Source organism: Dryobates pubescens, chromosome 18 (assembly GCF_014839835.1).
Source record: "Dryobates pubescens isolate bDryPub1 chromosome 18, bDryPub1.pri, whole genome shotgun sequence".
Lineage (NCBI taxonomy): Eukaryota > Metazoa > Chordata > Aves > Piciformes > Picidae > Dryobates > Dryobates pubescens.
In genome coordinates this window covers 20385865-20412042 of record NC_071629.1, presented here as the reverse complement: position 1 = coordinate 20412042, position 26178 = coordinate 20385865, and the positions used below count along the sequence as shown (strand labels likewise).

Sequence of the window (26178 nt, the reverse complement as noted above, 5' to 3'; positions counted from 1 at the left end):
TAAAAAAAAATCATTCCATATAAGTTTTTTTTTTTTCCCCCCCATTGTAGCAAGATACTTGGTTACATTGAATTACTCTGGAGGGTAGAAATGTTTTCAGTGAAAAATTAGAACCTTTTTATTATTGTTGTTATCTCTGTTCTCTGAGGAGCAGTTTGGAAGCGCTTCCGGTTTCTGTGTTTTCCTCTCAGCATTCTTGGGTTTGGTGGAGGAAAACCTACAAGAGAAATTGTAGGTTCTTGGAAAGGTTTGATACATGAGATGAGGAGGAAATTCTTGACAGTGAGGGTGGTGAGGCACTGGAACAGGTTGTCGGTGCCCCCCTCTCTGCAGGTACACAAGGCCAGGCTGGATGAGGCCTTGAGCAACCTGGGCTCAACACCAGGGAAGGTGTCCCTGCCCGTGGAAGGTGTCCCTGCCCATGGCAGGGGGGTTGGAACTAGATGATCATTAAGGTCCCTTCCAACTCAAACCATTCTGTGGTTCTATGAAACAAAATTTGGGTAAAAAGAATGCATTCCCTTCTGGGAAGAAGCTGGCTTGTGTTTGTATTTAAATGTTCACAGTCTTAACATCTGAAATATTTTGTCAGTGGGCAGCTGATTTTTTGCTTATGTTCCTGAAATATTCCCTGTCTTTTTGGAACTATTGGAAGGGTTTAACACTTCAGATAAGAAGGACCCAATAGTAAATGAAAAAGCTTTGTGATGAGATGCCTTACAGAGCTGTTTCTGAGTCATTTTGATAAACAACAACAACCCCCATATGGTTATATCCATAAAAGCTGTGCATCTTTGCAGGGCAGAGTTGTGAAATGCATGAGGAGGGATGCTATGCCACAAATGTACCCAAGAGGTGGTTAAAATTCCAAGCTAGTTGTGCTGTTGTGTATTTATGCAGGTGCTTTTCCTTTTTCCTACTGTAGCTGAGTTTGGGTAAGCAAACAGTTGCCAGCTGATGCTTTGCATTACTTTGAACTGAAATGTCATCACATTTGTCTGACCAGGAGTATGTGACCCTTTACTGAAGATGTTCTTAAATTTCATCAGTTGCTAAAGGCTCTTTAGGGTAAATGCACTGCTTTTTATGCTGCAGGTAGTAGATATTAGTGGTGCAGTTCAGATGTTACTGCAGCATTTGGAAAGATAACTGAAGGCAGTTAAAAAATGCCAAAGGAAAACTGATTCTTTTCTTTAAAGTTAGCTTTGGAGCCTTCAATGCAGGAAGGATGTGGACCTGATGCAGTGGTCCAGAGGAGGGCCATGAAGATGATCAGGGGGCTGGAACACCTCTGCTATGAGGACAGGCTGAGGGAGCTGGGGGTGCTCAGCCTAGAGAAGAGAAAGCTCCAGGGAGACTTCAGAGCAGCCTTCCAGTAGCTGAAGGGGGCTACAAGAAGGCTGCAAAGGGACTGTTTCTAAAAGCCTGCAGTGATAGGACAAGGGGCAATGGTTTGACATTAGAGAAGAGGAGATTTAGATTGGATGTTAGGAACAAGTTCTTTACCAGGAGGGTGGTGGAACACTGAAACAGGTTGCCCAGGTAGCTGAGGCCCCATCCCTGGAGATGCTCAAGGTGAGGCTCAATAAGGCTCTGAGCAACCTGATCTAGTGGAGGATGTCCCTGCTGACTGCAGGGGATTGGACTGGAAGACCTTTGGAAGTCCCTTCCAACCCAAACCATTCTAGGATTCTAAATAATTATTGCTGTATGCTTTGTATAAAAAAGTCTCTGCTTCTGCTGGTACTAGATTGGAACAAGAAAAGCAGTATCCATGTTCCATTAACTCTCCACAGAGTCAGGGCTGCATTGTCTTGTAGTTTGGCACGTTATTCCTGTGCTTTGGGGTTTGTTTTGCACCTAGGCACAAAGTGATTATGAAAGATATTTCAGTTCAGAGAGAGATATGGATCTTTTTCATTGATATTTAAGCATAAGCTTTTACTCAGTGTTTGGCATCTATTGAAAAATGCCTCCAATTCCACATGCAGCCCAATGCCAATGGATTACCTTTTCTCTGCTTGGAATTCCTAGCAGGATCTGAAATGGTGTTTCTCTTCTAAGAGCTTCCAGAAACCATTAGCTCCAATTCTACAACAGCAAATGCTGGTAGATTTTATCAGGCTATATTTGAATGAGAACACAGGGCAAAAAATTAGTGGCAGAGTGGCTTTTTGTTTCTTAAGTGTTGAGAATGGCAGTTTATGGAAACACTAAATGAGACTCATCCAAAGAGCCTTTTAGATCTGAGGGTAAAGAGGAATAAAGAGCATCAGTCAGGAAAACCTGACTTCAAAGAATCCAATAGTATCTTGCTTAACATTTAAGTTTGGAGCCTTTAGGTTAAAATATGTAGTGATGCTTTAACCTTGTAGAAATATGTGTAGCTATGCTTCACATTTTTGTTTTCTGGGGTTTGTTTGTTTAATACTTCACTAAAATTTTACCCAGTGCTCATTCCTAAAGAATATGTTCTCTACTAGCCCAAAGAATTTGTTCTAGCTTGGGTCCATACAGTTTAGGGAACTGTACCCATAGAATATTCTGTGCAGTTATGGATTTGATATTGCCAGGATCTGGGGCACTATTTTTTTGGGTGATAGACCTCCTTTAAATGAAAGATATTAAATATATATATATATATTGCATCTGTCTCATGGAAGTTGTACAACTGCTATGTTATAGGCCATTATACAGAGCAGAATATTGAATCTTACAGAGTTTCTGTATTGTGGGATATTATATAGGCTATAGAATATTATAGAATTGGTGTATTATAGGCTATTATATAGTTAAAGGATATAGAATATTACAGAATTGGTGTATTATAGGCTATTATATAGATATAGAATATAGACCATTATAGAACTGGTGTATTACAACAACCCCATGCAGTGCTACAGGCTGGGGACAGAGTGGCTGGAAAGCAGCCAGGCAGAGAAGGACCTGGGGGTATGGGTTGACAGCAGCTGAACATGAGCCAGCAGTGTGCCCAGGTGGCCAAGAAGGCAAATGGCATCCTGGCCTGCATCAGGAATAGTGTGGCCAGCAGGAGCAGGGAGGTCATTCTGCCCTGTGCTCAGCACTGGTTAGGCCACACCTCAAGTCCTGTGTCCAATTCTGGGCCCCTCAGTTTAAGAAAGATGTTGGGGTGCTGGAAGGTGTCCAGAGAAGGGCAACAAAGCTGGGGAGGGGTCTGGAGCACAGCCCTGTGAGGAGAGGGTGAGGGAGCTGGGGTTGCTTAGCCTGGAGAAGAGGAGGCTCAGGGGAGACCTTCTTGCTCTCTACAACTCCTCGAAGGGAGGTTGTAGCCAGGTGGGGGTTGGTCTCTTCTCCCAGGCAAGCAGCACCAGAACAAGAGGACACAGTCTCAAGCTGCACCAGGGGAGGTTTAGACTGGATGTTAGGAAGAAATTCTTCATAGGGAGAGAGCTTGCCCATTGGAATGTGCTGCCTGGGGAGGTGGTGGAGTCGCCATCTTTGGGGGTGTTTAGAAGGAGACTTGACGGGGTGCTTGGTGCCATGGTTTAGTTGATTAGATGGTGTTGGATGATAGGTTGGACTTGATGATCTTGAAGGTCTCTTCCAACCTGGTTGATTCTACTCTAGTCCATTCCCTTCTACTCTAGTCCATTCCCTTCTACTCTAGTCCATTCCCTTCTACTCTAGTCCATTCCCTTCTACTCTAGTCCATTCCCTTCTACTCTAGTCCATTCCCTTCTACTCTAGTCCATTCCCTTCTACTCTAGTCCATTCCCTTCTACTCTAGTCCATTCCCTTCTACTCTAGTCCCTTCCCTTCTACTCTAGTCCCTTCCCTTCTACTCCACATAGCAGTCCTTTTGAATGGAAACTTAGTGCTCCTACTCTGGGATGCTGGTGATGTATTTTTCTTTCTTGGTCAGTGTAGAACATCTGGCATTTTATCCTTTCTTTGTATCCACTTTTAGTTGTTGCAGTCCAAATATTTGTATTCTGTCACTTCTGTTGATGGATGCTGGGAGAGTTTTGGGGAGTGTTTGGTTTGGTGCAGTCCAGAGCAGTTTATTTTTTTGTAGGCAATCCTGAGTGAGACTCGTGGGGTTTTTTTTCTTCCTTCACTATAAAATCAGTGCTTTTGTGGGGTCATACCTGTTCAAGTCTGAGGTCTGGCTAATGTTAGAAGTTTAAAAGGGGTATCTGTTAACTTTTATAGTAACAGTTTAAGGAACAGTTTTTGAGGCCACATGGAAATGCGGTTGAAGGACCTATGCTGGAAATAAAGTTACCCAATTAAAACCTCTTACATATTGCTCTCATCAAGTTCAAGTGGTGCAAGAATTCATCAGACTAAGTATCTCTCTGCTCATCAAGACCAAATTAATGGGTGATGGGAGTTAATTTTCCTTTAACTGACAGGAGTTGCTGAACTAGCTGCTGCTTTCTTTGCATATAAAAAGACAAAACGCGGCAGCAAAATCTCCTGCCCTTACATCGATTATTTTGTGGGGCTGTATGGCCTAGCCTTTGGGGTGGCATAGAGCAGGAGAAATATGTTCCTCCTGTGTTTCCTTGGTGTATGTTTATTTCTAGAGTGATTCTGCTGTGCTGTGTTCACACGTAGCTGGAAAAGGCACAGTAAAAGCGAGGTGCTCTCACACTCACCCTGTGGCTGTAGGGCCAGCAGACTGGAAGACACCTGCTCAGTCCAAGCTACTGAAAGCTTCCTGCCTCAATCTTTGTCTTGCTGTTACAAATCTTCACAGAATGATCTGACCTGAACTTCAAGTAGTAATTTAATTTGTAGTTTGGGCAAGTCTGTTTTCAGTGCCTCATAGGTTACAGGAATTGCTGCCAGAGCTTTCCAACTGTCATAGCTAACTAATGGCTGAATTCCTGTTCGGTTTGATACAATTTGCATTTATTCTTTTTGAAGAATGGAGTATTGTTGAACTAAGGCTTTGGAACTGCTTGTTGGAATTTATTCCAATGTACCAGAAATAATTGTGGAGAGGAGAAAAAAAAATAAAGAAAGAAAGAAATCTGGTATCTTTCAGTTCCCTGCAGGTGGAGCTGCCCTGGCCCCCTGTGTTTGAATTTCAAACAAATTCAGCTGATCAGGAATTGTTTAATAGCAGCTAAGATAAGAATGTAATTTCATTCTCCTGTGCTGCATAGTAGTAAAACAAAGAATAATGAAGACAGCCATGTGACTCTCTATTGTGAATGTTTAAAACAGATGCTTGGGAACTGTGGGGTCAGAAAATAAAGTGTCGATAATTCCTATTGTAGCTCTACTCAAAGCCTCGGGGAATTATGTTTCCACAATGGAAATAAGGGACATTCCCTGTCTCAGCATCCTTTTCATGGTATTCTAAAGATCAAACATGAAATCTCTGCTTCTCATACTGCTCAGTATATTGAGTCAGGGTAATATTTCTCTGTGAAATCTATTTAGAGATGCTGCAATCTACAGCAGACCGAGGACTTTTTCCAAGCGCTGTGTAAGCCAGGGGCTGGCAGGAGAATCATCAGAACTTTTTGGCATTCTAGTTAGGTGACATCCTGATTCATCTTTGGATTCTTTAAGATATTAGAGAATTAAATATTAATTAATCCTTGGTTTCTTTAATTTGTTCATAGTTGCTTTTTCTGTAGTGCTGTTGACATCAGAATCTTGCCTAATGCTGTGCAGATGAATGCAGCCAGAAAGAAAAGCTGCTGTAACCTTGCAGTTGGGAGTCATTTCAGTTCTGCTGGTGGATGGCAGCAAATTCTCCCTAGGCCCTGCTAACTCAGCCTTCTTGTTTGTCTGCTGGAAAATGCTGCTCTGAACGTGGCACCAAATCTATACACAGTGTTAGACTGAGGAGGTGTTTTGCAGGAGCATCACAATGGTGTTTCCTAAGGAAAAAGCACACAGCTCACTGAAAAGGAAGAAAGTGCTGAATGGTTTGTCCTAGCTGAGGAGCTGCCCCGTGTTTGTTTACATGGTAATTTTCCTTCCTATCTAGGCAAGACATAACACAAATAGAAACTTGGTCAGCTAACTCATACTTAAAAGGTTTATCCATGCCACTTAATCACACCCTTTCTGATTATGCAGATAACCTGAGAGTATTGTCTGCCTTCAGGCTCTGCCAGTGCATCGTTTGTGTGAAGAAAGCATTTGGGTTGCGTGGTTAATAAGGACCATTTGATTCCTTTTCTACATGAAGTATACTTCATTAAAGAAAGAATCTCAAATACTTCATGGCATAGATACTATGCAGTCAAAACCAGCTTTTGGGCAAGAGTCATCAGTTCCTTGATTTGGTACTTTGGGAACACCTATCTGTGGTGGGACCTAAAGGGGCATTTCATTTTTTCCCCTTCTTGACTCTTCCTTTCTCCAGTTTGGCTGTGTTTCATCTAATTAACCTTCTCTCCATTAAAAAATTCTGTTCATCATTTTGATGGGTGGTTTCAGAGAATTTGCTGAGAGAAGCTACTCTTCTTTCCTGATCACTTTACCTGATGCAATATTTGCTTGCAGGATTTAGTATTTTTATGTGTGGTTTGATTTTTTTTTTCCCCCCATGCAAACCTCTGCTTCTTTTTAATGCTTATAGATGCAGTCAGATTGTTATGATTGACAGCTGGGATAATGAGGTTTTCTGGTTGGTTTGTATTTCTTTTCAACTTAAAAATAATGATCTTGCCACATGGCTTAGTTGGTTTCAGCCAGATTTTAAAGACTTCTTTCTTTCATGTGCTGAAGTGCTTATTTCCCCCCCAACCCCTCTCTGTGATACTCTGTTTCCCATAAACCCAGGAAAGTGAATTTTGATCTTTGTCATTTTTAGTGCTTCTCTTTTATCCCAAATGCAGTGGAGAGCTTGCAATACCTCTGTGTGATTGCAGATTTACATCACAGCGTGGCAAAGCCATTTCTACATTATACATTTTGGCTTCCTTTTAATGTACAGTCCTGCTTGCAAATGGATTTTTTTTTTTTGCCAGTCAGTTTGGTTTATTAGTTTCCTTACACAGACTTTGCCCCTTTTTGCTTCTGGCTCAGCCTGTTGTTCAAGGTAATGTAAAAGCTGGATCCAGAGAGAAGTCTTGGCTTTTGTTGTACACATCCTCTTTTTATTTGTTCTTTCCCAACCTTTAAATCACTTAATTCTCTTATTACTTTGCTTTACCCTAGCTTTTGGAAAAGGGTGATTCCATGTGTGTTTCCAGCTGGCACAATGTAGACTGGATCAGTGATATCTCAATCTCTTTCTCTGCCAAGCCTTCTTTTAAACAGCAAAACATTTTGATCCTTTTTCCTTCTCATCATGATCAAAGGAGAATTTTTAGGTTTCTCTCTGAAGCTGAGTCTCCCCTGCTAACAGTTTATGTGATGCAGCATTTTGCTAGTCTTTTTGTGGTGCTTTGTACTGCTTATGGGTTTCTAAAATGCAAATTTGGGGCTTGTTGCTGCTCATCTTTTAGCTCATCAGAATTTACAATCTTGTGTTCTCAGATGCTTTTCAAAATGTAGAGTGCTTTCCTCTTGATTTCTTACCCCTCCCCTCCTGCTCAGACCCTGTTGCATACTAAGTTTGTGTTTTCAGATGCAGCATTTAGGGACTTCTGACACCTTCTTGCAAGACTTAATTACAGTGGTGTTGAGACTATTGTGGTGATTTAAAAAACAAGGCAATGCAGTAATGAGCTATGGGCTGGGGGGCAGCTGAAGAATACCTAGGGAATCTCAGGGGATTCAGAGTGTGAGTGATACCCATGATAAAACTTCCACCTGGTCAGGGAGGAGTTGAACAACTTTTTGTGTTTTCCTTAGTTCAAGCTGACATGAGAAGTTGGAAACACCCAACCATCAGATGCCAGGGAAACAGGGTAAGCTGGCAGTGGGCTTGAGGGGAGGGATAGGGCACAAACCAAAGTGTCTGTTAAGCAATAAAGACCATCCGAGGCAGGAGTACTTTAAAGCTGGTTACAACGTCTTTCTTCCTGTGCTGTTTGTGCTGTTAAAAAGGAGAGCAACTTTAATGTTTGGAAGTACCAGTCTTGCAGTTAGATGTGGTAGAGCAGATCCTCACTTCCCAGTGGTGTTAATATGTGGTCCATGTCACTTGTCTAGGAGACCTAAATCTGCAAGGAACTTTGTTTAGTGAAGGGGTCACGTAGCACCTAAAGTTCAATGAACTGAACTCCTTTGGAAGTACTAGTTTGGAGCGCAGAAAAGGGCCTCTCCTGTGGGGAAACCTGTGCAATCTTGATGTTTTATCTGACACTTGACTCCCATCTTTTCCAAACCCAGCATTTTTTGACTTTTCTAATCTTAAATATTCAAATAACTGTGGACTAAAAGAAAAATAATAGCAGTTAAGAACTTGTTCTGTAAGGAGGCTGTGGTGGTTCTTACAAAAAGAAATGTGTGCCTGGGTTTTAAGCAGTTATGATTCACTTCCACTTTTGCAAGTGTGACTGGAGAGAATTCAGGATGTGCTTTAATGTTGTTCAGAGCATACAGGTGGACTAAGAGGGGGAAAGCAGCAAAGAATGGAGAAGCAGCATCAGACAGAATAAGGAGTGTGAGTGAGTGAAGTGCATTTTGCTTCATCAAATACAGTAGGGTGGAATTCTTTTGGAAGGAATATTTTTACCTCCTTGGTGATGTTATTTAAAGGCTCATGAATTCAAAACTCACATTTTGGTAAGACTTCTTTTTTTTTCCCCTTCTCCAGAATAACCATCTACTAGGTCTTTAAATTTTCTGAGGTGCAAGGTTCTGCACCTGGGTCAGGGCAATAGTAAGGTGTCAGTCCAGGCTGAGGGATGATGAAATTGAGAGCAGCCCTGCAGAAAGGGACTCGGGGGTGCTGGTGGGGGAGAAGCTAGGCAGGAGCCTGCAGTGGTTCAGGAGACCAATGGCAGCCTGGGCTGCAGCAAAAGCAGTGTGGCCAGAGATGGAGAGAGGGGATTTTGGCTCTCTGCTCTGCTGAGACCTCACTTTGGGTACTGTGTACTGTGTCCAGCTCTGGATCCTGGACATGGACCTGATGGAGTGGGTCCAGAGGTGGGCCATGAAGATCATCAGGGGGCTGGAACACCTCTGCTATGAGGACAGGCTGAGGGAACTGGAGAAGAGGAGACTCTGGGGAGACCTAATAGCAGCCTTCCAGTACCTGAAGGGGGCTACAAGAAGGATGGAGAGGGACTGTTTCCAAAGGCTTGCAGTGACAGGAAAAGGGACAATGGTTTGAAACTGGAGAAGATAGATATAGATTGGATGTGAGGGACAAGTTCTGCACCTGGAGGGTGGTGGAACTCTGCAACAGGTTGCCCAGGGAGGCAGTTGAGCCTCACTTTGAACATCTCCAGGGATGGGGCCTCAACAAGCCTCTGAGTAACTCTGAGGATGTCCCTGCTGACTGCAGGTGGGCTGGACTAGATGACTTTTGAAGATCATTTCCCACTGAAACCACTCTACAAATGCAGAAGTAGAGGCAACAATTCACAGGTTTCTTTTAATACATTGGTGGAGAGTTCAAGTGATGAGGGACAAGATCGAAGAGAATTCTTTTCTTTGGAGTTGGGGTTTTGAGATTGCAATAAAATTTGCTCTCTGCAGTCTGAGAGGTGCAGTGTCTAAAGTGCATAATCTTGCTTGGAGAGTGATAAATGAAAATGATGTGAGGTGTGAAGTGTATTATTTCACTGGATCATCATGGGTTTTATTTATTCAGAGTAAAGTAAGTGGTGCTTTTGTCATCTAATGAGGAAAGAAGAGCATCTATATTAAAGCTTAGGAGTGTTGTAGCAGATAGATGGATGTAATTTAGCAGCAGTCTGTGTGCAGCTGGACAAGGCATCGGTTTGAGCCAAAATAATTTGCAGATCTGTATTCATTTAGCTTTTTTTGGCCTCTTTCTAGCCACACAACAGAGTAAAGCTTTGGGGGAATTACGTTTCAGTGTCACCTGTTGTGATGCCTGTGGATCAGTTTTCTGCCCTTCATGAGTAAATGTGCAAGAAGCTGTAGCTTTCTGAGGGATTAGTGACAGACATGACGGAGCAAAAGCTTAATAAGATGTACTTGTGTGCAAGGCCTGGGGCCAGCAGTTCAGTTATCTGCTGCTCCAAGCTGGTGGCTGTTCAAGTGTCTGACTTCAAACTTCAGTGCAGTTGGGTTGCTGTTATTCACAAGACAGAGATGTGATTTGATTTTTATGTGATAACAGACCCAAAAAAAGGACATCTAAATAAGATGTCTTTGTGGTCCCGAATTAAGACCTCCTGCCTGGATACAGAGAGCATGATGCTGAGTGTCACAGCAATGATTAAGTCATACTAATAATACCACCACAACAGACAAGTGGCTCATTAATGTAGAAAGTAGCTCTTCTGAACCTTCTGCTGAGGGTTTCCTTCCGTTCTGGGGCTCATGCTGATGGCTGTGGTTTGGACACAAGCGGTGCGTGCGGATGTTCCTTCAAACAAGTCTGCTGAAATAACCTTTGCAGTTTGGGCAGAGGTGGGTCTCACACATGAAAAGATGCTCCTGGGAGCAGCTGGTCATCAGTTGTTAGCAACTGACTGGAGCTGGTTGTTCAATGTCAGCTGTAACCTAGCTACGTCGTATTGGAAGTCTTCTTCAGTTTGCAGAGTTGATCTGTGTTAACTGTAGGGCTTTGAGGAGTCAAAGACAGTCTGCCAGATACTGGGCTGCAGTTCTATGTAGTGATCAGCAGCTGAGCTGACATTTCCAAAGGAACTTGCAAGAAACTCTTTGGCATGTCTGGTGAGACCTCACCTGCAGTACTGTGTCCAGCTCTGGGGGCCCCAACACAGGAGAGACGCCCCTGCTGCAGTGGGATGATCAGAGAGCTGGAGCACCTCCCCTTGGGTGACAGGCTGCAAGAATTGGGACTGTTCAGTCTGGAAAAGAGAAGGCTCCAGGGAGTCCTTAGAACTGCATTTCAGTATCTGAAGGGGACCTGCAGGATGGCTGAGGAGGGGCTGTTTAGACGGGCCTGTGGCAATAGGACAAAGGACAGTGGTTTGAAACTGGAGCAGGGGAGATTTAGGTTGGACATCAGGAGGAAGTTCTTCACAGTGGGGGTGGTGAAATACTGGAACAGGTTGCCCAGGGATGTGGTTGGGTCCCCATCCCTGGTGACATTCAAGATCAGATTCTTATGTGGCCCTGGGCAGCCTGATCTAGTTGAAGGTGTCCCCGCTGACTGCAGCGGGATTGGACAAGATGACCTTTGAGGGTCCCTTGCAACCCGGTGCAATCTGTGTGGTAAAAATAGGCATTCTGAGCCTCTTAATGGTCTGTAAATCCTTTATTTGGGGTATTGTCAGTGGGGATGATTTTCTGTTCAACTGGTGGCTGCTTTTAGCTGTAGATGTGAAAAACATCCTGTAACTACAGTGCAATTCTAGATTTGTTTCATGGAGGCAAAATACATTTCTGTTTTGAAACCTAGCATTTTAGCCAAAAAAGGGGCAAATTTCTTTCTTAAGTCCTTTGAGTCACTTCATAAGGCATCAATTAATAAAGTAAGGAGAGAGATGTTATTCAGAAATGCTGGCATAATATCAAGGCTAACTGACACTGGAGTTACGCTGCTTCGATTAGAAGCTTTTTCTTTCCATGCTTGGAAAAGAACTTCTGGCTTCAGTGTAGTTTCAGTGAGTTCTTCTCAGGGCCTGAGGACACCTCCTGGGTCTGAAAGCTGTGAAGAAATGCTAAACCTTCTTCCTATGTTCTGTTACAAAGATGCAAAGCTGTATGATGTGGATCAAGTAAAGGCTGTTTTCAGAACCTGCAGTTGCATGGCCATAAGCAAATCCAGGTTGTGTTTTCTCTCGTCTGGGTTGTTGGGTTTTTTTGAGGTGTTGGTCTGAGGCTTTTTGTTTCTTTGTTTGTTTGACTTTGGGAGAATGTTATTTGATGATGTTTTCTAACTTCTAAAGCAGATTTAGAAGAAAGTATCAATGAACATGAGCTGGAGCCTTCACCTCCCAAAGGCAAAAGGAGGGGTCGGAAGGGAAAGCCGAGAAAAACAAATGCAAAAGGGCAATCAGAAGACACTAGATCTACGTCCTCACATGGCACAGATGACATAGAAAGCAGTTCCTATGTAAGCAGTAAATATGCTAAACTTCTTAGAAGCCAGAATTGCACTATTTTCTTCTCTGCAAATATGACTTTGATGAATGCTTGCATTTGTCTGAGCCTCCAGCTGGTGGCCACAGGCTTTTTTTTTTTTGGTTTCTTTTCTTTTAATTGACAACCTGATTTGTAACCCAGCAGTATATTTTAGTAAAATGTTTTTCTTTCAGAGAGACAGGTCTCCCCACAGAAGCAGCCCCAGTGATACAAAACCTAAATGTGGATTCTGTCATGCAGGTGAAGAAGAAAATGAAGCTAGAGGAAAGCTTCATATATTTAATGCCAAAAAGGCTGCAGCACACTATAAGTGCATGGTGAGTAACAGCACTGTTGTCAACCAGTCTAATTATGTGAGTTTTGTCTGAATTGCTATTTTAGACTTTAGTACAGTGCTCTCACATGTAATTATGCAGGAGTATTGTCTGTGTGCTGATGATCTCTTGAAGCACTGAAGTGTTGCAAAGTGAGCAATTCATTTATTTTCACTGCAGGCAATGTGGATAAAAGTTGGCTACGTGGTAAGAGATGGAATGAGCTCAGGGAGACTCTTCAGCTCGTTAAAAAAGCTTCCTGGTGTCTAAATGCACAACCAATATTTAGAAAGGGAAGAGAAAACCGTTTTAGCTACAACAATCCACTCCAAAAGTAAAATACATTCACTCCTCAGGCACTCAGATAAACACCTGGGAAGAATCCCTGAGCTTGATTCATTTTCTGACCAGTGGATTCAGGCTGTGTGACTCAAGTGGAATGGGACATGGCAGTTCTAGAAAACCCTTGCCTTGAGGTGGTCACATTGATAGACCTGCCAGCCTGAAAAGTATCTGCTCATTTCAGTGAACAGGAGCAGACAGTGCTGCCTTCAGAGAACTCCTTCTGTGAATGAGGGAGGGCTTAGAGTAACAAACCTCAGTGGTTCCTGTTGTACCTCAAAATGAATCAGGAGTCCAGGTAATCTGTGGAGTGTGAACTGTCTTCCTCTGCTTATCCTCACTGAACAGAGAGCAGGTGTGTGCCAGCAGCCTTGAGTCTCAGAGGGTTCTTCACTACTTTGGTGGACCTGAGCTTCAGTTTTCAGACAGTTTAAGCTGCACATATAGCAGGATGATGACAGTAGGGTTGGTAATTGCGTGCTCTGTGGTCATCCCTCTTGGCTTTTCAGGTGTGTTGCCATGGAGCTGAGTTATGTCGATGTCCCAGGGAAGGAAAGGGAATGTTCCTTAAAAAGGATCATTTTGGGTTGTTTCCATCAGGTCATTATTTCTTGTCCACTCCTTTACCTTCTCTAAATACATTTCTCCATGGCAACAAATGTCATTAAAGCAGTCAGCTGGCTATCTGAAGAAATATTCAGACTAATTACTCAGCAAGCAGTGGGTTTTTTTCCCTAGTTTGTTGGTGAATGCAGGCTGCCTGAGATCACAGGAAGGGGATGGTCAATACTCAGTTACTCCTGCACATTAAAAATGTCTGATGCTGCTGGTGACCTGAAATTCTTTTGCCTTGCTTGTTTGACAGTTGTTCTCTTCTGGCACTGTCCAGCTAACAACAACTTCAAGGGCAGAGTTTGGTGATTTTGATATTAAAACTGTACTTCAGGAAATCAAGAGAGGAAAAAGAATGGTATGTATCTGCTTCTGCTAAGGAGTGTATATGGCTCTAGAACAATCTTTCTATGGAACAATCTTTCCCATCTGTTTCTAAACACAAAATGCAAATATATGGGGGCTCTTGGGAGCAGGTAGCTATACAGCAGTCACCTTAAGAGTAAGTAATGTTTGGGCATATTTGGGGTATGAGGTAAATTTTTATGTACATAGTATGGCAATGTGCATAGTAAATTTGGGACAGAGTGGCTGGAGATCAGCCAGGCAGACCTGGGAGTAGTGCTTGACAGCAGCTGAACGTGAGCCAGGAGTGTGCCCAGGGGGCCAAGAAGGCCAATGGCATCCTGCCCTGCATCAGGAACAGTGTGGCCAGCAGGAGCAGGGAAGTCATTCTGCCCTGTGCTCAGCACTGGTTAGGCCACACCTCAAGTCCTGTGTCCAATTCTGGGCCCCTCAGTTTAAGAAAGATGTTGGGGTGCTGGAAGGTGTCCAGAGAAGGGCAACAAAGCTGGGGAGGGGGTCTGGAGCACAGCCCTGTGAGGAGAGGCTGAGGGAGCTGGGGTTGCTTAGCCTGCAGAAGAGGAGGCTCAGGGGAGACCTTCTTGCTCTCTACAACTCCCTGAAGGGAGGTTGTAGCCAGGTAGGGGTTGGTCTCTTCTCCCAGGCAACCAGCACCAGAACAAGACGACATAGTCTCAAGCTGCACCAGGGGAGGTTTAGGCTGGAAGTGAGGAGAAAGTTCTTCCCAGAAAGAGTAATTTGCCATTGGAATGTGCTGCCCAGGGAGGTGGTGGAGTCCCCATCCCTGGAGGTGTTCAAGAAAGGCTTGGCTGTGGCACTTGGAGCCATGGTTTAGTTGTCAGGAGGTGTTAGGTATTAGGTAATAGGTTGGACTTGATCTCTGAGGCCTTTTCCAACCTGGTTGATTCTATGTTAGCCTTCCTGTAGCTGGAAGAGAGTAACAGCTTTGAATCCTGTGTTGCTAAAAGCACACTTGTGTGAAACTATAAAAAACCTTTGAAGGTGTTCCTGCAGTGAAGTGTTTCAGATTGGTTTGGTGCTTCAGGATGAAAATGTCTTAAGGCTTCAGGGATGGGGATTCACAGACTGCACTGGGTTGGAAGAGACCCTCAAAGGTCATCTTGTCCAACCCTGCTGCAGCCAGCAGGGACACCTCCAACTAGATCAGGCTGCCCTGGGCTAGCTAAGTCTAACCTTGAATGTTTTCAGGGCCAGGGCTGTAACCACCTCCCTGGGCAATCTGCTCCAGAATGTCACTATTCACACTGTGAAAAACTTCCTAGTGTCCAACCTGAATCTCCCCTGCTCCAGTTTCAAAACATTGCCCCTTATCCTATCACTACAAGCTCTTCTAAACAGTCCCTACCCAGCTTTGCTGTAGATGTCCTTCAGACATTGAAATGCAGCTATAAGGTCTCCCTGGAGCCTTTTCTTATCCAGGCTAAACAGCCCTAACTTTCTCAGCCTGTTGCCCTAAGAAAGCTGCTCCAGCTCTCTGATCATCTTGCTCCAGCAGGTCTATGATTGTCTTGTGTTGGGGTTCTCATAGCTGAGATGTTGGTAAAATGTCAGATTGTATTTTTGTTACAATTCAGGATGATTTTAAAGCACAAGAGAAGGCAGGAACAAAACAAACAACTTCTAACTCTATTGTTCCTTAAAAAACCAAACAAACCAATCCTGAGAGACCTGGGACTGTTTAGTCTGGAAAAGAGAAGGCTAAGAGGAGATCTTATTGATGTCTGTAAATATCTGAGGGTTGGGTGTCAAGAGGAAGGTGCCAGGCTCTTTTCAGTGACACTCAGTAATAGGAGAAGAAATAATGGATATAAGCTAGAACACAGGAAGTTTCACCTCAGTGTGAGGGTGGCAGAGCCCTGGAGCAGGCTGCCCAGAGAGTTTGTGGAGTCTCCTTCTCTGGAGACTTTCAAAGCCAACCTGGATGTGTTCCTGTGTTACCTGCCCTAGGTTGACCCTGCTTTGACAGGGTGGTTGGATTGGATGATCTCTGGAGGTGCCTACCAGCCCCTACCATTCTGTGTTTGAAGATTCTTCACACATTAACACACTAACTTCAGTGGCAATATAATGATCTTGGAAATGCAATGATAGGTAGAATCATTTAGCCATTTTCAATCCAGTGGCCAGGCTGAGGGAGTTGGGGCTGTTCAGTCTGGAGAAGGCTCCTGGAGACCTTCTTATGGCCTTCCAGTATCTGAAGGGGGGTACAAGAAAGCTGGGCAGGGACTTCTTAGGGTGTCAGGGAGTGATAGGAGTGGGGGCAATGGATCCAAGCTAGAGGAGGGGATATTTAGATTGGATGTTACAAAGATGTTGTTTCCCAGGAGGGTGGTGAGAGACTGGCACAGGTTGCCCAGGGAGGTGGTGGAAGCCTCATCCCTGGAGATTTTTAAGGCCAGGCTGGATGTGGCTATGAGCAACCTGCTGTAGTGTGAGGCATCCCTGCCTTATGGCAGGGGAATTGTAACTAGATCATCCTTGGGGTCCCTTCCAACCCTGACAATTCTGTGATTCTGTAAATCCCAGAGTTCACATTTCAATAGGTTAGGATTGTACAGATCCTGCTTTACAATGATCTTTGAGTAACTCTTCACTGGAAAGATGATCTGCCAGAGAGAACGTACTCTGCTCCAGAATGGTAGCCATAAACATGATGAACACTAACCCCGGTACTAAGAGCCTGAAGAGCTGAACAGTGCCATTCTCTTCTTTCTCCTGCACAGAAATGCACACTTTGCAGCCAGCCTGGTGCTACTATTGGATGTGAAATTAAAGCCTGCATAAAAACATACCATTACCACTGTGGAGTAGAAGACAAAGCTAAATACATTGAGAATATGTCACGAGGAATTTATAAGTAAGGACCTACCTAATTCTTGACTCTCTTAACAAAAGTGAAGGCATTTCATGGCACTTTTTCTGCCTAACTTGGCCAGTCAAGTATGTTATTAAAAAGGAGAATGTTATTTCTTTTTAAAATGGAGGTGGTCAGTAATTGTTGGTTTTGCAAAGCAATTCAGTTGCTCTGCTGGCTTAAAGTCATTGTAGTATGAGAAAGGAGAAAATTCATTAACTTAAATATTTCCTCCTCAGCTAATTTGTCTTGAGGAAACCCTGGCTATTCTGTGTCATGATTCTTCCATATTCATATGTTTTGTAGCTCTCCTGGGTGGTTTTTTTGTTGTTTGGAGCCCAGAACTTTGGGTACTGGCTGAACTGTGTAAGGTGTTAGGGACTGGGCTGCAGTTGAGTTGCCAGCGTGGTTGTGCCCACAAGAGGGCATTCTCTGAGCAGCAGAGTAGCAGCTCATGAAAACCAGAGCTGATCGGTTTGGTTGGCTGGTCTTCGAGCTTGTTCTCTTTCTCAGTGTAACTGCTGCTTGCCTGTGAGCCAGGAATGAGTTAGAAGAGTTTACAATCGACTTGTAGCACATCTCCAAACTAAAGGGAGAGGAAAGTCTCGTTTTGATAGAGGACATCAGTAAAACTCCTCCCTGTTTTCTCCTGTTGTGCTAGGCTCTATTGTAAAAACCATAGTGGAAATGATGAAAGAGATGAAGAGGATGAAGAAAGAGAGAGTAAAAGCCGTGGCAAATCAGGCACTGACCATAATGACATTCCTCAGCAGCAGCTCAATGGAAACTAGGTACGGAAGTATACCCCTGACAGCTGTTGCCCAGCCTGAAACGCGATATACCTTTCATGTAGTTGATTGCAGTGAAGTATTTAAATCTAGTGTCTGCAGACAAATACTGCTTGATTGGCATACTGTAGGGGGGAAAAAATGGGGAGGATGTGTTGGTTTTGAGTTTGTTGGGGTTTTTTTAAACCCAGCTGATTTTGTCACAGCCTAAGAAAGGGAGGCCCTCATTTCTGTGGCTAAATGTAGACGTAATGCCAGAGCTGCTGAATGCTTTTCTGTCTGATCTTCCATTTACTGTTGTTTCCATCATTTTTTGTTTTTGAACAGGTTCAAGGGACAGAGTTATAGAACTGGGAATGGCTAAGACATCATAACTACTAATTCTTTTAAACTGTTTTCTAAACTCAGAACAGGGCCAGTAAACTTCTTACTGCCCAGCTCTGTTAGAAATTTTCATTGAACTGCCTGAAACGTTCATGTGTGTGAGCCTTCAGTAAGTGGCAGAGTTTTTACATGTCAATATTATGTAGTTTGTAGTCTGCAGTGTCTGGAAACAAAAAAAAAAACAAAACAACAACAATAAAAGAAACAAAAAAGGAAACAAACAAACAAAAAAAAAGAAACAAAAAAAAGAGGAAAGAAACAAAAAAAGAGGAAAGAAACAAAAAAGGAAAACAAACAAAAAAAGGAAAGAAACAAAAAAGGAAAGAAACAAAAAAGGAAACAAACAAAAAAGGAAACAAACAAAAAAGGAAACCAAACAAAAAAAGGACACAAAAATGAAACAAAAAAAGGACACAAAAATGAAACAAAAAAAGGAAACCAACTAAAAGAAACAAAAAAGAGAAACACTATATAAATGATATGTAATATGTACAGTGTCAAAAGTTAAGGCAGACATTGAAATGAAGTGAGATCTGTATTCCTGGACTGAATAAATAAAAAAGCAAGCAAACAAACAAACAAACAACAAAAAAACCTTAAGATTTGGAATGTGTTAAGTGGTTTAGTGGATTCATGCAACGAGGGAAGGTCTTAGCTAGTTGAATTCCCAACGTGGACAAGTTTGTGGTGGCACCAAGCTGGTACTTTTGTGAGTTTTTGGCATTTTCTTCATCCCCAAGTGTTTGGAGGCTGTAAGGTGGGGGAGCAGCTGCCTGGTTTTGCTTGGGAAGCACACGGTAGGAAAAGGACTCGGTGTGCAGCGAGGCACCGCTTGAACATTTCAGGTTGTTCCTGTTGGGATTGCTCCCTCCGCCCAGCATTGTTCGCGGCGGAGTCACTCGAGCAGCTGTTGGTTCTGAGCTGTGGGGGCTTTAGAACTCATGCCAAAGGGCTGTAGTTCGTTCTTTCCCTCCCCAACCCACCTCTTTCTGTGTCCCTCATTTGCAAAGAACCCTTCACTGAGTGTGATTTAAACCATTTTGGACTCTGCAGCCCAGTCTCTTTGACTTCAGAGAGTAACAGCTCTCAACTCGCTACGGAGCTTAGCCACCATAGCTGACGTCCGTACCTCAAGTGTTCTGTGTTGGCTGGAACACTTCATGTTTTGTCCAGAATATGCATAAAAGGTCCCCATATTCTGTCAGAAGAATGAGGAAACAACCTTTTTTTTTTCTTTTTCTTTTTTGGGCTGGATTGGTATTTATTTTTTTCATCTTATGACCACTCTATGAGAAACCTTCCTTACCATCCTTTATTGCTTTAGTGATTCGTGGTTTGGGTTTTTATTCTTAGACCTGTCCAGTCAACAGCCACCCCCTGGGATTCTACTTGCTAGAGTTTGATGTTCCTTTAGGGAATGATCAGATCTAGGCTATACCAAACCACAGTCCTCCTGACTGCTTTCAGAACACCTTGTCAGTTCTAATGGCTACTGAGCTTCTTCAGTTGGTCTGTTAAAGCACATCCTCAGACTGAAATAAAACCAAAAAGAAAAAGCTGAACCTAGTCCACACTTTTCATCTGTCGCAACCACATTCACCTTATCCTTTGTTTAGGGGTTTTGACTTGTTTCACTCTGAACTCCCAACAAAACCTCCTGGATCTGAAGGAAGGAGACAAGCAAAATACACTTGATTATCTTTTTTTTTGACTAGAAACGGCTACAGCTCTTCTGTGATCGGTAATTGCAAAACCAGTTCATTTGTAACCTGAGTTTCTGTAGCATTGTTTTTTTGTTGGTTGGTTTGGGGTTTGTTGTTTGGTTTTTGTTTTTTTTCCTTACCTGTATTTTTAAAACAAAAGCTTTTACTTGTTGTCATTTGTCTTCTTATGCATTCCCTTAATGTCTTGAGGGGACTCAATTACTGTATATCGGAGTTTCTAACGTTTTGCCTGTTAGAATTCAATCAACCCTTGTTTGCTTTCCTGGAGAACAGTGCTGGTTTTGGAAAGAAATATTGCTGTGTACAGAAAATAACTTCAGTTACCTGCTCTCAACCATGATGCCATGGATGGTTTTTTTTTTTCTTTTGTACTTGTAACTTGGAAAAATTAAAAGCGTGACTTGAATTGCAACGCCAGATCCATTGTTGAAATTGTCTTACCCAAGGGGTTTTTGCTCCTCCTAGGAGATGAGCACTTCCATATTTATTTATTTTTTTTTGGCAGCCCCTCTGAACAGGTTTAAGAGTGCAAAATAACATCCTCCAATGATTAAATTGCTTCTAGGTTCCGGTGCCTCAGAGGTGGCCCTCCCATGGAAATCGACACAACAAAACAAAACAAAAGGCACTTTGTTTGCAGCTACTGTGTTTTAACTGAGGTTGCAGGGGGTAGATCTGCCAGCATACTGATTGTGCTTCGAGACTGAGCTCTTAATTCCTAGCGTGTCAGTTGCTTAGTGTGGTATCCAGGCCAATAACTCACCTGTTTATGACATCAATTACCCCATTTCCATGCCTTGGAAGAACCAGCCCAGCGCTTTTCCCTTCAGGTAGCGGAGAAGTGGAGTGGCTGGTTGACCTGTTACCTCTTTGTGCTGAGATGGGCTGACTAGAAATCTGTCATTCATTCATTCAGTCATTCCTGGAAGCAAAGTCAAAAAAAAAAAGAAGAAATCTTTTCTTTCTTTCTTTCTTTCCCCCCCCCCCTTCCTTTAAACAAGCCTCAAAAATCTGTCAGAACTGACTTCAACTCCTGTATGCTGGGTAAAAGTGCCTTACAATGTAAAAAAAAAATAATTGTATTTATATGTTCCCAAGTAGCATCACCTGCTGGGGAGTTAATTCTGTCGTGGTGTTAATATTTAGAAGCAATGTTACCTCAGCAGTGTATTTACTGTACATCTTCTCTGACATCCCCAATTGTAGTTTGAAAGGAAAGCATGACGATGTATGATAGTGTACCACATTTACATCCTTTTTTAAAAGACAAAAATACTGCCATTTTACTGTCTTTTGATGTGTGTTTTAGCTTGGAATTTCAGATTTCAGTCTGATTTTTATTATTACTATTTTTATTTTGATTTTCTTTTCCCCCCCCTTTTTTTTTTGGGGTTGTTTTATTGGTTTTGGGTGTTTGTTTTTTTTTTTTTTAATTGGGTAAAGCAATGTAACCTTTGCAAGCATATGCTGAAGATTATTCTGGAGCATCTACTGCCTTCCCAGAAATGTTAGAGGTAATGAAAAGTGCTCTCTAGGTGAAATAGGTTATGTTTCAATTAGCTAGTTAAATTAATGCAGCCTATTTGTTACTGAGACCTTTTTGGTTGGAATAGGCACTTTCTGCTTTCATCTCACAATCAGAGAACTCATGAATTTAACAAAACTTGTCTTAGGAAACTGGGTTTACTCCAAATTTTTTTTTTTGGGGGGAGGGGGGGAGAGGGGGTTTCTTTGACCTTTGGGCACTTCTTTTGCTCACAAGGGTAGTCTGTGCTGTTTGAGACTCCCGGAGCCCTCCGAGAAGGGAGGTTTCTCCCCAGCTGGCTGTATCTCTATATGACCAGATCTCCCCAGCTCACTGTGTCTCTGTATTAACAGATCTGCTACACCAAGAAAGGACTGTGTGCAGCAAGGAAGGAAGGCCAGGATCAGAAGGGTATTGTTCACCTAACTTGAGGATACAGCTGGTGTAGTGCCAGAGTCTCAGGGTGTGGTCGAACACTCTAGCGGTGAGCTGTGCTCTCACTCCAGTTCAAGGAGGAGCGAAAGGCTGGTTTGATATCAGTGTCAGCACAGGTAGCTAGGGTAAAACAGATCAGGTGTTCAAAAGATCTACTCATTCAGCAGGTCTTGATCCACAGGAGGTTCTGTGCTAAGGCTCTAGGAGGAGTTAACAAAGTCAGAGTGTTAGGTAGAAGCTGAGCTGTGCTGATCCAGAGTGGGGTGACTGCACTCGCTCGTGATAGAAGGGAAGAGCTCTTGCTTCTTACTGCTGCCCACGTGAAAAAGAATAACTTCATGCTAAACCAGAGTGAAAGATGAAGGGGTGATCATCTCTTTGAAATATTAGACTTATCTGGCAGGTGATAATCAGTGCATTCCAAAAATATTAATATGCTGAATCAGATTGACAAGAAAATGAATCCTCATTAGGTGAAATTAATCTGAAGAGAACTGAAAGTACTTTCTGGCAAATTGTAACTCTTCTCCCATCTCACCAGAAACAGATTCCACTCCCTTAGTGATGGAGGGTACAAAGCAGAGCACAGCTCTTGATTTCTAGACTTGTTGAAGCAGTTTCTGTATCTGCATCTGTATGCACATTCATGAGTCGGCAGTGACATCTCAACCCTTAAAGGATCCTGGAGAACCATTGCTTGTCAAAAAGCACTCAGGTTAGGCTAACATGTGCAGCTTTTGCTCTAGCTTAACATTGACATTAGGTGTAAAGACAGGGAATGTATGAAAGAGGGTAAATGCATTCCTATCGACAATGTTCTGTATATTTTGTTCCTGTTATTATTGGCTTTACTTCCAAAGTTGTAGTTTGCAGTATTAGTTTCTTTTTATTGGTATCCTTGCATATATATATATATATATATATATATTCAATAAATGAGTTATGAATTTCATCTTTGCATATCTGTCCTTTTTCTGTTAAGCATGACTTGGCCAAACTCCTTGTAATTCAGAAATGCAGGATGCCCTTTAGAGGTTGCAGGCCCGTGAACATTTTGCCAGGAGAGAGGAGAGAATGCCTGCTGACAGCATGCCACTTACTCTGTGCTAACTCTGCACACTTGTGTATCCTGCTTAACTTGCTGCAGTGGGTAAGTTGCTTTGTATTTACCACTAGTTAATAATGTGAAGTGACTGGCTCACTCAAGTGTCCCATGGTCAGCTTTCAAGAACTTTTCCCCCTCTTTTATTTTTTCCCCTCTTTTGAATAGTGAATTAATTTAGACTTAAGATACCATGAATTAGTTTAGATTTCAGGTGCCATGAATGAATTTAGGCTTAAGATGCCATGAATTAGTTTAGACTTAAGATACCATGAATTAGTTTAGATTTAAGATGCCATGAATGAATTTAGACTCAAGATGCCATGAATTTAGACTTAAGATGCCATGAATTAGTTTAGACTTAAGATGCCAGGAATTAGTTTAAAGATGCCATGACTTAATTTGGGCCTAAGATGCCATGACTTAATTTGGGCCTAAGATGCCATGACTTAATTTGGGCCTAAGATGCCATGACTTAATTTGGGCCTAAGATGCCATGACTTAATTTAGGCAGAAGAAATGCAGAGTGTAATCTAGCTACACTGCAGAAGAGCAGCTCCATCCAGGATGCCCTTTAGAATGGTGTAAATGTGATGTAAGAGATGAAGAGAAGAAAAGACCTCTTGGGAAAATGTTGCATTTGTCCACATACCTTTTTCAGTGTTCATAAAGAATCCAGAAAGGTGATGGGAAAACTCCACAGGAGGCAGGATGCTATTGGCCTTATTGATGAAGATGTTATTTGCTAAAAACATCTATGCCATCCCCTTAAACCAGGATTTGATTTAGTAAGCAGAGCAGATATTTACTATGACCTGAGAAAAAGCTCAGCACAGACTTTTCTGGCAGGAAAAAAACCCCAACCAACTTGTCATGCATCAGCTTTAAAGAAGAGCTGCCAAATGATCAGGTCTTGTCAATGAGGTGGAATTATTGATGCTGTGGTTCCACCTCCACCTTTGCAAAGGTTTCCTGAAGAGGTTAATGTGAGACTTCTGTTATCAAAGTCAGTGTTGGGAGTTGTTTCACAGCATAGCTTTTGGTGGCCTGGAAATAACGACAGGATGCCTGTTTTATTTGCTGGATGGCTTTGTGTGTTTTAATTCAGTCAGCTGGAATCTTTGGAGGGAGTGCAGGATATTGGGGAGGAGCCTGCTCTGTTTGGTGGATGAGACTGCACTGGGAGGGCTGGTCACCAAAATCTTGAAACAATGGAGGAAGGCCCCAGCGACACAGAAGCAAAAGACTTCAGTTGTCCTCATGTTGTGTGATATTAGAGCAGAGTCCTAATGGACTCAAGGGCTCTCATGTCCTCTCTTAGACAAGCTCTGCTTATTCTGCCATATGTCAGAGATTGCAGCACAAGCACAGCTTGTCTTCCTTCCTAGATCAGATAGCCTCTGTAGTGAACTAGTTTCAGGCATTACAGAAAAGGACTTGTGGTTGTTGGTGGGAGAGAAGCTGAACATGAGCCAGCAATGGGCACTTGCAGCCCAGAAGGCCAGTGGCAGCCTGGGCTGCATCCAAAGCAGCATGGCCAGCAGATAGAGGAGATTCTGCCTCTCTGTTCTGGTGAGACCTTACCTGGGGTACTGTGTCCAGTTCTGGAGCCCTCAACACAGGAAGGACATGGACCTGATGGAATGGGTCCAGAGGAGGGACATGAAGGTGATCAGGGAGTTGGAGCACCTCTGCTATGAGGACAGGCTGAGGGAGCTGGGGGTGTTCAACCTGGAGGAGAAAAGGCTCCAGGGAGACCTAATAGCAGCCTGCCAGTACCTGAAGGGGGCTAGAAGGTGGCTGCAGAGGGACTGTTTCTAAAGGCCTGCAGTGATAGGACAAGGGGCAATGGTTTGACCTCAGAGAAGAGCAGATTTAGATTGGATGTTAGGAACAAGTTCTGCACCATGAGGGTGGTGGAACACTGGAACAGGTTGTCCAGGGAGGTAATTGAGGCCCTGCCCCTGGAGATATTCAGATACTCTTAAGTAACCTGATCTAGTGGAGGATGTCCCTGCTGACCTCAAGGGAGTTGGACTAGATGACCTTTGGAGGCCCCTTCCAACCCAAAGCATTCTAGGATTCAGTGATGCAATTGATTAGAGACAAAGGGGGATGCAGTAGCTGAAGGCTCAGCTTGTCTCCTGTCTTCCACCTGTCTGTTTAGAACTTGGGATTAATAGTTTAAACTGGAAAATGAATGGAAAAGGGAATTTGTCAGCTTCTAAAAGCAAGATCAGTGTCAGAGTAATGTTTCCTCTTCTGTATCAACGTGAGAAGCTTCTTGAGCAGAGGAAAAGCAGTGTGCACAGCTTAAGTGTCTCTTAATGACTTGCCATAAGGAAGTAGGAGCATGTGGTGTGACAGCCAATTTCAAGGGAGGTTATAAAGCCTGTTTGGAAACCCCTAGTCAGAGTAATGATTAATTATTAATCATTTGAGTCATGATTAATTATTAATCATGTGCAGTTAGATGACTGACAAGGCTGTATTGAGTGGTATCCTCCACAGCTCTGCTCTGATTTGATGTTGTGTGGTGTTTTCATTAACAGTTTAGGTTACATATGCTGAATACATTTGTAGGGAGCACCAGGAGGGAGCTACCTCCTGACCTTGCAGAAGACAGTTGTGATTCAAAAGGCACTTGGTAAATTCAGGAGAGTTAGAATGTGATTCACTGAATCCAGATTCACTGAATCTGGCAAGTCCAGATGGCTTTGACAAATGCATATTTGTACACTTCAGCAGAAGCAACCATCAGCTGAACAAATACAGGATGGGACAGGACAGGCTGCTAGGGTTGCAGTTGCACAGGAAAGCTCTCTTGGGGTTACAGCCAGTCACCAGCTGAATGTGATTCAACAGCATCCTGTTCCTGAACACACTGAACAAAAGCCACCTTGGGGAATGTATGAACAGTTTGCAAGATGCATGATACAGAAATACAGAATTAACCAGGCTGGAAAAGGCCTTTGAGATCATCAAGTCCAACCTATCACCCAACACCATCTGATCAACTAAACCATGGCACCAAGTGCCTCAGCCAGGCTCTTTTTAAACTCTTTCACTGATGGAGACTCCACCACCTCCCTGGGCAGCACATTCCAATGGCCAATCTCTCTTGCTGGGAAGAATTTCTTCCTAACATCCAGCCCAAACCTCCCCTGGCACAGCTTGAGACTGTGTCCTCTTGTTCTGGTGCTGGCTGCCTGGCAGAAGAGACCAACCCCCTCCTGGCTACAACCTCCCTTCAGGTAGTTGTGGATGGCAATAAGGCTTCACACTAAGGCCTCTGCAAGGGAGTTGGAGAACTGCCTGTTCTGGAGAGAAACATTGCACTAGCAGAGCTGCTGACCTGCTGCACCTCAAGGCTCACAGCCATGCCTTTCCTTTTGCATCTTCTCCTTAAAACTACCACTTGTGGTGATAATAACATCTGTGGGGACACTGGCACGCTCCCATGGAGGGCCCCATGCCCACATAGTTGGCACCAGCTTTCTGACACTGCCCAGCATGAGGCACTCCACTTTCAGCACTCCCAGCTTTTTGGGTGATGATGTCCCA

General features: G+C 43.2%; 1 protein-coding gene across 2 annotated transcripts in view; it reads left to right on the top strand.

Annotated features, from left to right (window-relative positions):
- PHF6 (PHD finger protein 6) overlaps positions 1 to 18038 on the top strand; it is a 29760-nt gene extending 11722 nt beyond the window's left edge. Inside the window, exons 6-11 of one of the 2 annotated variants that reach the window (XM_054169682.1) lie at positions 11955 to 12121; positions 12324 to 12467; positions 13672 to 13776; positions 16526 to 16659; positions 17318 to 17447; positions 17772 to 18038. In XM_054169682.1, the coding sequence (XP_054025657.1) occupies positions 11955 to 12121; positions 12324 to 12467; positions 13672 to 13776; positions 16526 to 16659; positions 17318 to 17447 (680 nt within the window). In that variant the 3' untranslated portion in view covers positions 17772 to 18038. The remainder of the gene's footprint in view (positions 1 to 11954; positions 12122 to 12323; positions 12468 to 13671; positions 13777 to 16525; positions 16660 to 17317; positions 17448 to 17771) is intronic. The other variant, XM_054169683.1, reaches the window with a different exon arrangement.
- The last annotated feature ends 8140 nt before the right edge of the window (positions 18039 to 26178 follow it).